General features: G+C 31.9%; 1 protein-coding gene across 1 annotated transcript in view; it reads right to left on the bottom strand.

The window, feature by feature from the left end:
- The window catches only part of Eys (eyes shut homolog), a 1,705,088-nt gene that overhangs the window by 1,002,829 nt on the left and 683,680 nt on the right, over positions 1-18,579 (bottom strand). Inside the window, 2 exon segments of the mRNA XM_047559194.1 lie at positions 10,008-10,207; positions 18,405-18,483. Of these exon segments, the coding sequence (XP_047415150.1) occupies positions 10,008-10,207; positions 18,405-18,483 (279 nt within the window).

Below are 18,579 nucleotides of genomic sequence, written 5' to 3'. Positions count from 1 at the left end.
TGTGGGGGACCTGTGTTTCCCACATAGTTTTACATTTCAGTGCAACTGGTTTGAAGACTCATTCTGGCTGGATCTTTTGTTTCATTTGGGTTAAGAGGATTTGAACTAACAACTCATTCTGACTGAGTCATGGAGTTATTTAAGGCTGGAGATGGAGGATCTCACCTGCACTTGAGACAGTGATTATTGAATAAATTCTCAGGGTACTTCTGCATTTTGATCCATTTAATCATTCCAGCTTTTAAAACAAGTCCTCATTCTTGACTCTTCATTTTACTTCAACATTCAATCAATAGCAAAATTATTTTGTCTCCCATATCACTCTCTGTCCTCCTCAGTCTTCTCCCTTTTTATTATCTCTGCTTAATTTACATCACCCTCATCCTGATGTTGCATTGTTTGGTACTTTGTCTCTTTACCCAGATAAATTTCTTCCAAAGGTCATTTTTACAAAATACACATTTGATCACTGAATTTCCTTAATTTTAGACTTTCTAAAGGAGCTTCTTTCACTATTTACAGGATTAAGTCTATGAGTCCAAAAAGAATCTTTTACAAATCTTTTTAGGGTTCTGACTTCTTCATACCTCAACAAACCTATTTTGTTACAATGTATTACATTTATATTTACACTACAATGACATCCTTCTCATCACCAAGGATTTCCTTGTTTCATTGTTTTTTCCTTTGGTTTTGATATCAAATGTACCAGTGTAATGCTCTCATGCTTTGAGACAGAGGTTAAAGGACACTTCTCACTGAAGCCTTAAAAAGTCCCACAAAATAGAGTAGGTTAGTTTCTACTTTATTTTTTGCTGAAGTTTTATGCATTTCCAGTGTGCTTTCTGTACACACAGTTACACTTGTTTACAGGTTCTTAAGAGAGTATAAACTTATTCATTCAGGAATTTTTCTAACTTATTTCTGCCTTCCATATAAGCTGGATTGAAAACACTTGGTAAACGTTCGTTGAATAAAATGCCAAGTAAATTTTTAAAAAGGTATTTATGTAGAACGAATAGGTTATATATGATGCAATATAAATTTTGCTATTTTGAATATGAGATCTATGTATGCTATGTGTATGTGAGCATGCTGTACAATCACACATACACACATATTACATGCAAAATCTTCCCTTGGTACTACAGGGGTTTGATTTTATGACCCTCCTGTTAAATCACAATCGGCAGATACTCAAGTCCCTTCCTTAAAATACCATAATATTTACATAAAGTTACACACATGCTCCTGCATGCTTTAAATTTTCTCTATATTTTTAATTATAACTAATACAATGTAAATGCAATGTAAATAGTTGTTATACTGTATTGCTTTGAGAATAAGGACAAGAAAACCATCTGTATATGTCCAGTAGATGCATTTATTTCTGAAAATATTTTTTCTGAAGTTTTATGAATCCATGTGTATGTAATCCATGGATAAGGAAGGCCAACTTTGTCTGTCTGTAAACAAATTAAATTCCTTTACATTTCTAAAGAAGTGGGATATATTTATAAGTTTTCTTTATCTGACTTTGTCTTTTCCCCCATCTTAGATACATGCACAAGGTATAACACAAATACTCATACTGACATTTAAGTTTAAACTACTTATTAAATAAATATTTACCTTCAAAAATCTCTTTATCAGGTTTATAGTTCTGCCAGACTTAAAATATTTGGGAAAATCTGAGAACATTTTATGATAAGAAACAATCAAAGCTATGCTTTTAAAATCAAAAGACATATGAAAGATGGTGGAAGGAGACAGACATCATTACCCTATGTACATGTATGATTACACAAATAGTATAAATCTACATTGTGCACAACCTAGAAACGAAAAGTTGTACCCCATTTGTGTACAATGAATCAAAATGCAGTCTGTAAAAATAAAAAAAAAATTAAAAATTGAAAGGAAGAAGAGTTTTCAGCTATATAAATTGCTCTACAAAAATGTATGGCTAAAGAACTAAAGTATGCTGTGAATGTACTGATACCCTGACCTGAGGAGATACAGTAATCCCACTGACAATAAGAAGCATGAGCAATTTTTTTTCTTACCTTACTGCCCACGGTCTCTGATGAAAAAGTACTACCAACCTAGACTGCAGAATGTGGCATTAAAGTTTAATTCTATCCAGTAAGATAGACAGAGATCATATTCTGACACTGGTTTTTATTGTGGAATAGTTTGAACTTTCTGAAAACTCTTAAATCACTGAAGCAAACTAAAAGTTTTATAAGTGCCAAAAGAAAACATTAACAGTTTTAGTTTTTCTTCATGCATTCAAACATCTATGAACCTACATTTTAAATATAGTATATTTGGACAGTTTAATCTTCCAAGTTTTTTTTCATAGTAAGCTTTTTAAATTATAAATTCAAACTTTCCCCCTTACTCAATCCTTCAGATTCCTGAACTATTTGCACTAACAATCATTATGCATTTAGATAAACCTATAAGTTTGAAACTTATATAATAGAAAAGTGTGATACTGTGTAATTCTTACATTAAATTTATCTTTTTCACTTAATAAAAATAAATAAGAATAAGCAATAGTGTAAATGGGACTTTTTTTCTTTTCAGTATGAACATAATTTATCACAAAATGTGACTAAATATGAAATGAAGCTGAAAGCATGGGTTGTAATTTTGGAAACAATAAAGAAAAGCATCTGAACTTTATTTAATTTTTACATCTGCAAATATCAGATTAATCTAGGATTATAGATACACATATAGATCTTGGACAGTGTTTGAACAGTGTTCAAAACCACCATTTCCCCTTACCATCTGCATCAACTATATTTCTAAAATAATAGAATATTTACCACATTTAAAAAAAAACTATTATAATTTTTGCAATTTTAAAGCTCTAGGAAATGTCTCCTTATAGTAAATTCCTTGTCTATATATTAGAGGTTTTTTTTGTTTAAAATGGAAAGATATATAGATGTATCAGAATCATATCAAAGATTGAAAAGGATAGACATGATGCAGTATTTTTATGCTTATTATTTTTTAAATACCTATAACAGACTGGAGAGTGGAACTCAATGAGATTAATTCTTTTCATGCATACTTCAAAAAGCAATTTGCAGTGCAAATTCTCAATATAGGTAATATATTTGTATTCTTTTGACTATGCAATGACAAAGAAAAGTAGAAATCACAATAGCACTAACAGAGAGAGTGTAAGGAGTCATTTTCAAAGTAAGTTCCAAAAGCTATGCAAAAGCTGGAAATATGCAAATTTTAATTTAATTGTAGCTAAATGTTTTATTATGATGTTTATAAAGAAAATAATATTTTCACAGGATTTAATTTATTAAAAATACCCAGGATATTTTTAGTAAAATGTGGAAAACATACTGCTTCACATGATTTTGCAACTAAAGAATGGGGATACACAGTTGAAAAAGCTCTCAAAGGAAATTGGAAATTCTAGCAAGTGTCTTTAAAGGATTATTTTAAAAAGTTGAGAGATTAATTATAAGGGTTATGATAGTTAAGAAGGTCATAAGGTATCTTCATTTTTATAAATTGAAATTGAAAATAAATAATAAGGAAGTATAATCCTATATTTGTCTATTTCAAAAGGTCTATTGATTGATGATTAAAATATACATTTGAAAATTACATCATAACTATTACTCATAATACTTTACATACAGAAATCAAAATAGTGTCATGTTTTAAATTTTAATCTCCTCCTGTTCCAAAATAATGTACTAAAATACCAAAGATGATATCTGTATTACTAGTCCTATTAAGAGAATTAGGTATTGCTTATTAACCTGTCTCTTGTAATATTTTACTTTACAAAGTCAAAGAACACAATTTAGTTTTTCTTGGAGTGAGGAAGCAAAACCGAAATGTTGTAAATTTTGTACTCTAGATGTTTCACCTCACACTCTGAAAACACAAGATCTACATATTGGAAAGTCGCCTGTGACTATAAAAATACCAGTATCTTATTCCAAGTAGAAAATTAACTTGTGGCTAAGGTAATGATTGTTGAAAATGGGGTATTGCAGAATCAGCATCCTTACTTTATAACAATCATCAGTTATTTAACTTCCCTGAGTCTTCTTTCCTGATTTTTCAATCAAAGCATATAAGGAAAGAACATCTATTTGTTGTGCTGGGGACCCTTCCCAATGCCTTGCACATGCTGGTCAAGTGCTCTCTTGTTGAACTACAACAACAGGGTAGATGGTCAATTCATCTACCCTTCTTCAAGTATGTTACTGGGAGGTTCACTTAGGCTTTCTTATGACAAATGTTTCATTTAACAATATCTTATGGATGCTGAGATACTCAAATTAAAAAAAATCATTCATTTTTACTGATCTCCTTGTAATCTTTTAAAAATAATACATGACAATGGCAGAAATCAAATGTATAATTTACAAGTTCTTTTACATCATGCATTGATAGTCTGAGTTAATTATCCTCAGTGTAGTACAGAAATGGTAATGAAATCTAGGTGAATGAGAAGGGCAACAAGATGAAATATTCTGAGAACATGGAGACAATGACCAAGGAGAATTACATATGAAAATAAATACTGTGAAGAGAAATTTGCAGTTGGAGGGTGAGAAAGTTGTGGGGACAGAATGGAATCGTGCAAAGACAAAGACAGAGAGCACCACAGGGGGGATATTGCCTGAAACAGGATTTCACACATTAAACACGAAACAACTTGCTTTGTTTCTCAGTGCTTTGTTTTATAAACTGCTATATACTTTATAATCTACATGGTGCCACAGAAAAGAGTATAATATTTTTACTCATTTCTATAGTCCTCTGCTAAGTGAGTCTAATTTGGATTTTAGTGTAATTTCAACATAGTTTTTATGGTTTAATAAAACTTGCATGCATTAAAATGCTATTAAAGTGTTACACATGGTTAATAATACTTATGGACTTCTGAAAGCAGCTATTATTAAACTGAACAAAGTCATTAATGCCTTTAAACTTTGCACTGGGATATAAAGTAGAAGAATAGATGTTTAACTGCATCTAGAAGAGAATAGTCCTGATGTCTATTCATGCTTCTCTTTTCCAACCACATATATATTTCTTTTTATTTTAAATCAGAAGCACTATGAGGAAAATAAATAAGCAAGACATTGAATTCTAATACTGACTTTCTCAGTTATCCTGGCTTCTGTTTAGGTGATTGACAGTACAGCCCCCTTAGGCGCTTGGTTTCTCATCTACACAGTATCTAGGTTGCTAGAGGTAATCTCTATTTCTTTCAGCTATAAAAGTTAGTATGTCAAAAAGAACATACATTTGGGTTACAACTAGGAATGAAATTATCAGATATTATGTTATTTAACTTTCTAAAATTTTTGTTAACAATTACTAATTGTATTTTTACTTTTATTGTATTTGTTACATATTTCAGAAACACACACACACTGTATGTGCTCATCAAATTGGGTAATTAACATTTTCATCTCTTCATCATTACTTTGTGTTTAGAAATCCCAGTTCCCTATTTTATTTATAAAATATGTGATAGGTTATTATGAATTCTAACTTCCCCACCTCTACTGTTCTGTAGAGTACTAGAACTTGTTACTTCCATGTACCGAGTTTGGTTACCATTATCTAACCACCCAGTATGCACTGTCATCGCTAACCTTCCCAGCCTCTAGTAATCACTATTATAAGATAATATGACTTTTGAAAAGATAAAATGTATTATGCATTATTTCATTTTATTTTTTATTTTTAAAGTTTTTTGCGGCACTGAGGTAGAACCCATGGCTTCCTGCATGCTAGGCAAATGTTTACCATGGATCCATACCCCTCCGTCCCTCAATTATTTTAAATAAATAAAATCTATGAATAGCAAAAAATTAAAAAATCTCCCCAATCATCAATCAAGCTTATTGTCCATATTTAAAACATACATATTGTTAAATTGATATTTCTTCACTAGGCCATGAAACCACATAAGTTTGGGTTGCCTAAAGCATTACTAGAATTAAGTCTTAGTTTTAAAATGCCCTTTAGTTTCTCCAGAAATCATCTGAAGTATAGCTATAAAATTATTTGAACGTTATGTGGTAATGCACATTTAACATTTCAGTAACTGTTATTCATTTAAAGGTAACTGTAACTTGCTTTGCTTGAAACAGTTAATGTTTATATTTTATTTCAGTATTTACATTTTTTACTCTGATAGGGAAACTAGCTATATGTCAGTGCTTCATTAATTTTACTGTCATCAATATTACATTCCATATGTTCAGGCTTAGCCAGGTAACTCCCTTCCCTTTCCTTATTTTTCACTTATGAAACCCACCATGTCTTTCAGAATTTAGCTATTGCTTCAGGAAGATTTAGAAAGAAAGAAAGAAAGAAAGAAAGAAAGAAAGAAAGAAAGAAAGAAAGAAAGAAAGAAAGAAAAGAAAGAAAACTTAACACTATCTCTTCTCATCTTCTCATTATGTACCATTATTATAGTCAAACAGTAATCAAAAATAATGAAACATTTTCATAAGAAAACCATAAATTAGCAAACTATAAATCTGATGTGCCTATAACCTAGAAGTTCCAATTTTCATTGTAGAAGGAAGGTGTTCCGGTGGACCTGTACTGCTCAGCGATTTCAACCTAGATTTCAGTAGCCAAAACAGGTGGAATAAAATGAGGCTTTCTCATATGTGTTACTGCACTAATGCATGTATCTGTGCCATCACTTAGTAGGTCAGGCTTATTATTTAAATCTATCTTGTAGACACAGAAATAACTCAATGAAGAGTCTAACCAATGGAGTCAGAACACAATAGGGGTTTTATGAGATCAGGGTAACAGTAATGAAGATTAAAAGAGCAGGCATAAAACATGGTAGTAACTGAGACTCAGTGTCAACTAAATTTTGTAACAAAAGATAAACCCACTGACAAGAACTATTTTAAAAAACTGAACTCTGAAAAACACTGCTTTGTAAATGGAAGATAACAACATGGTTTGTAAAGTGGCATTCCATTTACTCTAGAAGGCCATTATTTAAAAACTTACATGGATTGAAAATTAAAAGAGAATAAATAATATTATCTAGGATAGAAGTTTAGGATTTTGAATAAAAGTTTGAGAAGTAAAGACTTTAGAAGAAATGAAAAACATCAAAAAATGGAAAGAAAATGAAGTGCCTGAAGGGCAGTTTTGAGTATGTGATATGCAACATAGAAGTAATGGTTGTCCTCAAAGTAGAATGCAGAATAAGTGAATCACTTCTTTAACACAACAAAGTGAAAGAATGGTTTTCACAACTTTCCAGACTTGAAGAAATAAATAAATAAATATATAATTTTCACGTATTTTGATCAGACACTTTAAATTTCAAAACTGAAACAACAGAGGGGATGTAAATTTTAGGTTCTCTATTTGGCAGTCATTAGAGTAAGTATTTCTTAATTTTTTTTAATAGAGAAATCAAAAGTCATGTCAGTTTCCATGAAGAAAGTGAATCAACTAAATTCAAAATATGTAACATTCATAAAAATAGACCCTGCTATATTTTTTGCAACAATGGAGATTAAAACAAAATAACCATAGCTACTATATAACCCTGAAAGATAAGATCTAAGAAATATGTACCTGACCACATTGTAATTAATATGAAAAGTCAGCAACAACCACAATATTTTAGGTTGGCAGTTTCCAATTTGCCAGGTAATTGTAAGAGATGGTGTAGTCCTAATCTTTTTTTTTTTTTTTTTAAATGTGATTCAGCATAAGATTTATACTGGAAGAAAATGGGTCCTCCTAAAATCATTAAGAAATCAATCCTATAGAATATTATGCATATCATTGAGAGGTGAAATATTTTAATATAGTAGTTTTCATCAAAATAAGTACCAGAATAAATATCTTAAGGTTCAAAGTTATGTTTGGATAGTTATTTATCCATCTGAAGGTAACCAAACCTTAGCAAGTTGACTAAATAATAAATCAACATTAAGAACAGGAATGTCACATTTAATTATGATTTGTGCAAATTCTGAAGCAAAATTAGGATGAAAAGACAGTAACAAAATGTTTTACCCTATTTGGGGGAATGGGATTTTTCTTTTGATTAAATTTGTGGAAATTTGCAAAATAGGACTCCAAACAAAAAGTGCGATTTCCTTTTTTATGTAATGAAAAACTGATTATCCTATTTTGACTTTAAATAAATATATCTGGATAACCTTTAACACATCTAAAAATCTAGTGATTAAAGCACTCCTTCTCAGAATCTATGAGTTTTCTCTGGAATAAAGTAAGGACTGTGCTTCCCTGCATCCTGTTGACTGCATGGGGCAGTAGGGAAGTCCCTGTAGAAACTGCACCTCCCAGGGCAATGCCATTCACAGTCTTTCAGGGGCCTTCAAACACATTGAATCAGCAGTGAAAATTTTGGAGACAAATGACTCTTATTTAAATGCAGTTTGAATAACCTTGTAGTGTAATGAATGCCTACGTTTGTCCCTGGGAGATATGCCAGGAAAAGAAGCAGTCTGAATTCCACTGGCTTCATGCTTCAAGAAAGGTCAGCCTAGCTAGTCCATGGATAATATTCCCCTAAAAGGAATATTTATAAAGATTGTTTCAACAAATATTAACAGGTTGTATAAATATATATTTTTGTTTTATGTTCACTTATTCTAGGAGTGTATTTGTGTTTGAACACATAAGGTTTTCATGGATGGAACCTCATTTATAGCATTGCATCTATTGGGATGAATATTTGTTTTATTTTTGCTGACTTAATCCAGATACTTTCTAGGTTATAATCCTGAAGACATCTGCAGTGGTCATTTTTATAAATCTGTTTCATACAATTTCTATTTGTATTAAAAATGTATTCTACATTTTCTCAGACCACCAGAGTACAATAAACAAAATGTATGTTAAAAATGACAACATTCATGAGAGACAGTAGGATTGTAAATATCATGCACACACACACATACACACAGGTGTGCATCTACATGTGTGTGTGTACATATGTGTGGGTGTATACTGAATGAAGGTGGCATGTTAGGTAATACATATTTAATAATAAATGAATTTTAATGATAAACATGGTCTGCATATGCTAAATGAAATGTTAGCAGGCCCAAGTTTATGCAAAATTTGCACCTGTGTGCTTTACTTAAGAGATAAATAACCAAAAAAAAATAATAATAATACAGCAGGGATCAAAATAAATAAATGGGGAAAATATGCCCTAGAATTGAACAAAGAAAATATGGCAGTGGCACTATTTAATATAAGGCAGAATACATTATCTTAAGGAGAATTAACTGATGCAATATAAAAATAGCATACACCTTACTAGTAAACTATTACTACTATGATACACATGGTAAAACTGTCCCAATTTAATAGACTATGATAGAAACACAGTTGTTCACAGGTTTTAACTTAACATCAGCCTATCACAAATCAGATTGAGGTAGGAAAAAAAAGAGGTTAAGTATGTATGTATTTTTTTCTAGTACCTGGGTTCAATTCACATATTATAAATTGAACTGATAGCTAAATTCTCAAATGACCAATCACATACATAAATGATCATAAAATTAAGGAAATTAAAATTCATTTTCTACAAAGTTAAGAACTGTATCTTGATAATTGATTCAAAAATACGATGATAGATTAATTTGCTCTTTTAACAAAAATTTAAATAACTTCTTAGGGTCTTAGAAGATAGGTGTTGCAGTAACAGAAATGATTCTCTGGCTAAACATTACGGTATAAATGTGAAACATTTACAAATTAATAATCCACTTTTGAGAAAGAGAAGAGATATGAAACAATTATGATTAAAATGAGATTAAACTGGGAAATAAAAACCTGGGATTGATATGAATAAATGGAATTTGGAAAATATATGAATGCCTTTCTCACTTGTAAAATCAATACCTACATTTCAAGTATACTCTTAAACATATACATATTCAGTTAATTCTGAAAAAAAGACAAATACTGACCTGCAGTTAAAAGTGTGTCCAGGTTCATCAACACAAATTCCTCCATTTAGACAGAGGACCAAACTCAGGTCAGGCTCAGGACAACTATTGATGATTTTTTCACAGTATGTACCAGTGTATCCATGTGGGCAAATGCAAGTAAATCCATTTACCAACTTCTGACAGAAGCCCCCATTCATACAAGGGATTGATGTGCAGTCCTAAATTAGGAAACAGAGAATAAAATGTGATTATTAATGGTAAAACTGTTTCATTAAAATTATGCTTATTTAAAAATATTTTAAGGAACCAATTTGCAAGCTTATATGATGTCTTTCTTCTAAGAAAAAAATATGTATATAGTGATAAAGAATTTTTACCTTTGATTACCAGAAATTTTCTGTCAAATGTTCCATTGTTGACTTTAAAAAAAAAAAGAAACTGTCAGGCCTTATTAAAATATGTACCCTGTCAGAGAACTGTTCCTCCTCCTAATGAAAATGATAAAGCAAATTTTCTCTATAGATAATACCAGGGATCACTGACCCTTAGTATTCATGGTATGTCCCAGTTTGCCACAAATGACCCCAATTTAACTCTACTCTCCAGGAAGATGGTTTAATAGGATATCCATTAACTCTCTGTGAAAGAGTAGAGACCCCCCCTTATAAAAAGAAAAAGGTAGAGACCCTCTGATATAAAACAAATATATCTCATTAAGATCGACCAAACCAAAATGGGTACAAATAAAATCATTGAGTTGTGCTGACTGCAGTAAATACAAGGACAGTACCCAAGATAAAATAATGTGATCATGAGTTAAGGGCATTGTGGTCATTTCTGTGAAGCAACCCATCCCTTCAGAGGCTCCAAAAGCTGCAGGTTTCAGATATGGGTGGTCTGGTTCCCCAGGCCTAGCTTGCCCTGCTAATCTGCCAGGTGCAGCCTGAAATAGATAAGCTGGAGCTGGCTACTTGAACTCCTTGGAAAAATAAAAGGAAAAAAGCCCCTATTGTAAGCCTGCCAGGATTTTTTTATGGTTTTCACTTTAAAAACGAGCTTGCTGAAGTCACTCCCTACGACTACTGCCCCACTTGGAGTAGTGGTCGTGACATGTCAGTCTGTTTTCTTTTTCTTTTTTCTTTTTTCTTTTTTCCCAAAATAAACTGTTTTCCTACCTTAGTTTCTTGTGGTCTCACTATGCATCGATAACCGGAGCCCACAACACTCTCGAAGGAGTAATACAGGTTTTATGATATCATTAAAACAGATACCTCACAATTGTCTTATGTTTAATAAATCTAAATCATTTATAATATATGAATTTTGAATCCAATCATAATCTTTTAGTTTTCCCATGCATTTTTCCAAACTTAGGTCAAGCATTTCTAATACCTAAAATCTTAAAAGCACAGAAATTTTGTGGTGTCAGAGAACTCTGGGTCATAGTTTTTGTTACATTTAGGCTTCAAAATATTTTTAAAGTTGTCTTATTTATTCAACTAAAGACTTCCTGTTTATTATAAGTACATTATTTGTCAGATGACAGCGAAGTCACCAACCTCACACAGGTCGCTATGAGAGTTAAATAATGAATATAAAGCAAACTGATACAGTGACTAGGACACAGTAGCTGTTCAGTACTTGCCCTCCTTCCCTTCTTTCTTTTCCAATCTGGGCGCCAAGCTTGTCAGTCCCTATTGCATTCATTTTGCCTTTGCCTCAGGGAGAAAATGTGCTTCTCTGTGTACTTATTTTCTATCATACCATACCATATGCTTCTTTATATTTTAGGTTTTTATATGTACTAACATTGTAGAAAGCACATATCATAAACATGATCTGACATCATTTTCCAACATAATATCAACTGAAAAGGTTTGCATTTATATTTCTGAGAAAAGCTTTTTGGACAGTCATGACATCATTAGTAAAACTGTTTAAAATGTATTATTGATGTTCCATTGATGAAATAATTTCTTAGTGAACATGCACAAGTCTGAATCGTTTGTACACTAGGGTCTCAAGTTGCTACTTTCTCAGGGATAATTATACTCACACACACACACACACACACACACACACATACACACACATATACACACATGAAATACTTCTTTAACATTTTACCTTAAAAAGTTATAATTTTATAAATCTGTCATTAGTTGATACCTATGTTTATAAATATTTAATTAAATTTTTAATAGGTGTTAACAATAAAGATCAACAAGGAAGTCATTACATTCATATCATGCACCCAATGGAAAATTAAGCATTTGTGAAAATTGCCTGAAAGTTTAATTAGTGCTATTTTCAATAAGAAATGGATTGTGCTCTTGAGTATAAAACTCAAGTCATGCCTGGTGATCTTTCCCACGCAACTGAATGATAGAACTAAATATATATTGTCATAAATGCCATTCTGATATTTATTTTACCTTTGCTGAAAATGTGAACTATCTATGGATAACCAAGGACACTTAGCAGACTTCCTGAAGGTCCTGCAGTAATTTTTACAGAATGTAAATGCAGAATTCCACAGGGAGTGGCATGAAAACAATGTTTCCCTCTCTGTTCTATGGTTGGATATATATAGAATGATTTATTAGAAAGCATTACATAAACTAATTGAATTATACCTCCCATGGGAAGACAAGGATAGTTTTTAGACTGCCAAGAGTTCTGTCTCCAGGGTTTACAAGAATCTTGTACTAAATTAATTAGAAGGCTTAATGGGAAATACAAAAGCAATTTCTTTTTGGAGAAAATCAAATTGTCATTTAAAGTTCTTGATCTTTCCTGGTTCAAAAATTAAGGAAGATGCTTTTCCTTTGTTCATCATCATTTATATTACTTTGTTACACTCTATTTAATATAATAAAGTGCTTTCCAAGACGAATTCACTAATGTAATTTCAGAAAATAAAAGAAATAAAAGCCTGGGGGTGTTGAAAGAAAGGGATGGAAACTAGGAGGGACATCACCAACCAGGGTGATCCAGACAATTGAGCTGCTTTAACTTGTGCTCAAAACGTTATGCCAGGAAATGTAGAGGAGTTTGAGAATACCAGAGTAATGACATTAATCCTTCATGGTGGAATGCGTAGTCAAAGGAATCCGCCAGCTGGTCTATGAAAGGGGACAGTATCTCACTGACTTAAGAACTGTGTTCTCTCTGAGAGATGTAGTTTTAAGTGATCCTGAAGTTTGTTCTATGACCTCTGCACTTCTCAGAAGAATAAAGTTATCATCTGAGAACATCTTTATCATAATACTTTTCTCATTACTTCATAGGCTTTATTTTTGGCACTGGTATGTTTAAGAAGTGGACATTCTGTCTTCAGACAAAATTTTGGAAAGAAAGGAAATGTTAAAGAGACAACACAGGGAACTGTTTTACTGGAAGCCTAGAAACAGCATATAATATCTATTAGGCCCTTACCTTCCCCACATCAGAGGCCTATTAAGTTTCAAAGAATTGTAGAACTTTGTCTAGCTTTGAATCAAAACTACTAATGTAGATCAGTGTATGCTATACTTAAATCACACATGAATGCCCTGGGTAACTTGTTACATTGCAGATGAAAACTCAGTAAGTCATGGGCCTGGATTTTTCCATTTCTAACAAACTCCCTGGTGATACAAATGTTATCAACACTTGGATCAGATATTGAGTAGTAAGAAGTGTAGCCCAATAGTTTTATTTTACTTGCAAGCATGAGGATGAACTGAAGGGGATTAGAGTGACTTTGCCAGAGTCTTACAGCAAGACTGTGACAGAACAAAGCCACATAGACACTAAATGCCCTGAATTCCATCCTAGGGCTATGTACTGCCAAATCATAACTTCCCTTTAAAAAAAAGTTTTGTCTACAAAATTGTACATGTAATAATGTTTATAGTAAAGGTAAATATACCTGAAGTTTATTTCTGATGTAATTTTTGTTAGCAGTTTCACTCTTCTCAAAATGTACAAGTTCATGGAACTGAAGTAGCTAAAAGGCAGATTTTATTCGATTTCCAATTTAATCATGACTTTGTTATTTCAACAGATAAAATGATCATGAAATATCAAAATCAGATTCTTGCAGGAAATTTTAATTTTTAAAATTTCTTCATTGAAAGTGCATATGGTAGGACTTCTAGGAAAGAAAATCATTGTCCCAGAATGGACAAAGAAAAAATAAGAAGGGTAAGTTCATCAGGGCTGAATCTAGATTGTTAATTTCACAAAATAAACCAGAATTTTTTGAAAGGAAATGTAGAGTTTTAAATACATTAAAAAAAAATAAGTTAACCGACACTTTGGACATAGTCTTCCCTCAAGCAAACAAAAAGTGTTGCAGAAGAAATCCAGATGTTTATTTTAACATATCGACCTGATTGGCCTGGGGTGTCCAGATTTAACACCATTTTAGGATGTGTATGTGAGAGCATTCTGGATAAAATTAGCACTTGAATCAGAGGAGTCAATAAAAAAGGTGGCCTTTAAGTGTGTGACTCCATCCAACTCTTCAGGGTTTGAAAAGAACAAACGAAAGAGGAAGAGGAGTTGTCTCCTTTTTTCCCTGCTCATTGCTTCAGTTTGAACTCCACACTTCCTCTCTGGCCCACAGGCCAGAGTTGACACCATCTAATTTCCTGGTTCTCAGGTTTTTGGAATCAGACTGAATTATACTACTGGTTGTGATTCTGTAAAGAACTCTAATAAAAAAAAGTCTCAAGTATACATTCCAAATCTCAAGAGTATATTGTGCTCTAACACAATGACATTGTGAGAGGAAGGGTCAGGCATGGACATATAATTTAAAAGGTTGGAGACACTGACTGCATTGATATTAAGGAATCTGTAGCATTGTAAGGGACATTGGGCTGGTATTGGTGGCAAGGGAGGCTGGACAATGAGAAGTAGCTCCTTTTGTCCTCATCTGTTTTGCCTAGTTTTTTAAAGTTGAGGTTACTTTTGCTTGAGTAATGGTAGAAATCTGCCCATATCTAAGAGACCCAAGATTTGTAGACTGGAGAATATGGTGGCACAGTTAACGAAAGCCTAGGAGAACATAACAGTAATTACGTAAACAGATAATAAGTATACTAAGCAGTAATATCCATATTGTGCCAGCACATATGTAAGGAAACGCTTTTAATAAACACAAGTGTGGTAAGGAAGGAACAGGCTATGAGGTCAAAAGAAAAGTTATTGATTATTCCTTCTGTGAAATAGAGCGTGATCTGCTCAAGCTTCTGTACCTCAGATGCACAAAGAGTTTTTAAGAGCAATATACTTAAAATATCTTAGCTATTTAAGAGATTGTTACTTATTAAATGTGGTACCTCCACACAATGAAATAGTAATAAAAATAAAATAGAACTACACATGCTAATGTAGAATAATCTGCAGAGATAGATTAAGTGAAAAAGCATGAAGTCTGTGAGTGTAATAAACATTCTCATTTGTGAGATCTTGTTTATTTTGAAGATGTATCTTTAATCAAGAAGATAGATATCTCTATAGTGATATGTAGAAAATAACTGATTATTCCGCTGTGATGATAGATTCCTGTTCAAATCTTATGCTGAAAAATAGTCTAATAAACCGATCACTTAATATCAAAAAATGGGAAAAGTACTAGAATTATTGAGTAAGTTTCTTTTAAAATTATTACAGATCACATTAGCTTTACAGTTTTGTGATTTTTGTAAATTTAGATTCAAAAAGCTAAAAACCTTTTGACTATCAGAGTCCAATATACACTATAAGAAAGAAAAAAAAATGAACATAATATATGTGTATATATGATAAACAAATGTAGATGATTACATACAATTATACAAAAAACCCTTCATAAATTATAGCTCACACTTGAAAATATGCAAACACACACCTACCCACACACAAAGGCATACAAAGTTCTCTAACCATTTCCTATTTATAGAAATTCTTTAGTCCTTTTATATTAAGTCCTCATGACAAATTCTGTTTTCCTTCATTTGAGAATGTATTGATTTCTTCTTTTATTCTTAAGTTGTAGTTTCTTTTCTTTCAAGTTAGCATATTTTAATATATTTGCAACTGGATATTTAAAAAAATCACCATCTTATATTCATGTCTCCTCCTCTGTTCCATGATATTGAAAAGAAAATATCTATTCTCTTTTTTTTCTATGTGTTTATGTGCATGTGAGCATTTTGCATTTGGAAAAAAAAACATTAAATTATACAGTTAGGTTTCTACATTTTATCAATCATAATGACATATTCTCTACAGGTTAAGAAATGAAAATTTAGTGGATGAAAATATAAGAAAATATTTAAAATATTTTTATATGAAAGAATGAGATGTAAAACCCAGTCATAAAGAGAAAGGTAAAGACAAATATGGACATTTCACAATTTACAAGTTGTATAAAGCAATAATTTTTAAATTCTAGAAAACATTTGCAATTTTTTAGATCCTAGTGGATTTTATCCATAATTTGATATGATAAATACAAACCAAAAAGAAAAGGGCAAGCAAGCCAAAATATAAATACTACCAGTCAATAGCTCCAAATAAATAAGACACAAGTAAATGCAAATAGTAAATAATGATATGGAAAGGTGATTAATCTTGGTAGGAACCTAGGAAAATGGAACTTAACATAATGACATGCTCTGTTTTCTTCATCAAATTAATCAACACTTTTTTAAAAAGCTGACCTCATATAATAGGACTTACGGAAGCTGGCTCGCTCATATGCTCATTAAATGAATGTAGTTGTTAACATTTATTTAGAACGCATTGTAACTATAAAAAAAATGAGTTAGGGCCCTGTGCATTTTAATAGAGTGGTTCTTAAGATACAGTAAGTCACTGAGTTAATGAAGATAATAAGTATAGCTTTACATTAAAATAAAAATATAAAGACAAAATATCTAGATGCACATAGTAAGAATATGAACAATTGTTCTTAAAATTTTGGGTGTGACTGGGGTGAGGTGGTGCACTTCTGTATTCCCAGAGGCTCTGGAGGCTGAGATGGAGAGTTCAAAGCCAGCCTCAGCAATGGCGAGACCCTGTCTCTAAATAAAACAGAACTGGGGATATGGCTCAGTGGTCAAGTGTCCCTGAGTTCAATCCCTGATACCTTCCCACCAAAAAAAAAAAAAAATTGTTGTATGTATCTATGTTCATATGCATGTAGACATTAATATATTAAAGAAAATATTTACTAAATGATATTTATAATCACAAAGAAGAATGCGATATTTATATTCCTAAGAAATAGGGTTTTTGAGAATAACACAGGCAATATTTGCAGTAATGCAAACAAGATATATGGGGAATTTATCAATTACATTTCCTTTTCTGCATCAGGATCAGCTTTCACTGTCTAGAACCAAATAACATAATATCAATAGATAATTAAGCATTTTAGAATCAATGCATGTCCAAAAATGTGACTTGCATTATCTTATTTAAACTACTCAAGAACAAAAAATAGGGTAACTATTATCTCACTGAATAGCTAAAATATGATTTCAAAATAGAACTAATTTTTCTAAGAAAACACAGCAGGTAACTAAGTACATAGAGATTCAGTTCCACTTCTCCTTGAATTTCTCTAATCATCTCCTTATTCCATGGGAAAGGGCCATTTTCTGAGTATCTCCCATCTCTAATGTGTATCTCTCCACAATGATCCTTTATTTCAGGAATCATTATAACTATGATGAGGGAGAGAGACACAAATGACTTAAATAAAATACCCATCGTCTCATAAAGCCAAAGGCTGTGTTTTGTCCCTATTTGCTTCCTTTGCACTCTCAGCGAAGACAGCTTTGAAAGACCTGCCCATTATTCCAGGAAGGTTCACAAGATTGTCATCTGCCAAGATCCTATGGTCATCATTTCTGGCAACCAAGATTTCTCAACAGAAAAATGTTTTCTACAAAAAATACTATGTGTCAATAATACCACCTGACTCCTGAAATTTGGAAGACAGATTCTGAGATTATTACAGGTGTTTGCCCACATCTTAGCTCATACATTCAGTTTTATTTCCTCCTTGTGGTGTCTGGATGAACTTGATCCTGCTTCATAGATCCCTAGAGAGCTCTGTGTCCTAAGACTAGGGAGAAGGACACATAAGCTCTCTGAGATCCTGAAGATAATGGTCACTTCCAGGATATAGCTTAAGGAGGGCTCCCGATTGCAAAAGTTTACGACAACATGACATGAATTTGAAAAACATTAAAAAGAATCTATTATTTGAAGTTTGGAGTTTTCTTTAAAAAAAAAAAAAAAAAAAAAAACTGAGGAATTCCATAAAGGAAGGGGGAGAGAACACTTAAATTATTAGTAATTGTAGAAGAACTTTTCAGTTAGTAGTTTGACTTTTATTTTTATCATATAAATTTAATAAAAGTATAAACTTACATTAATCTTGACCTCACATCTTGTTCCAGTCCACTCAGTATCACATGAACATTGATATTCATTAAGGAGATCTATGCACCTGAAATACAGAATTAAAATTAAATTTTTAAATCAGTAGACATTAAAACATAAGTTCAAGAAAGCTTCACCATTTGCATTTTTTTTTTCTTTTCTA

Source organism: Sciurus carolinensis, chromosome 7 (genome assembly GCF_902686445.1).
Source record: "Sciurus carolinensis chromosome 7, mSciCar1.2, whole genome shotgun sequence".
Taxonomy (NCBI): Eukaryota; Metazoa; Chordata; class Mammalia; order Rodentia; family Sciuridae; genus Sciurus; species Sciurus carolinensis.
The sequence above is the reverse complement of the archived record's forward strand: the minus strand, read 5'-3'. Positions and strand labels throughout refer to the sequence as shown.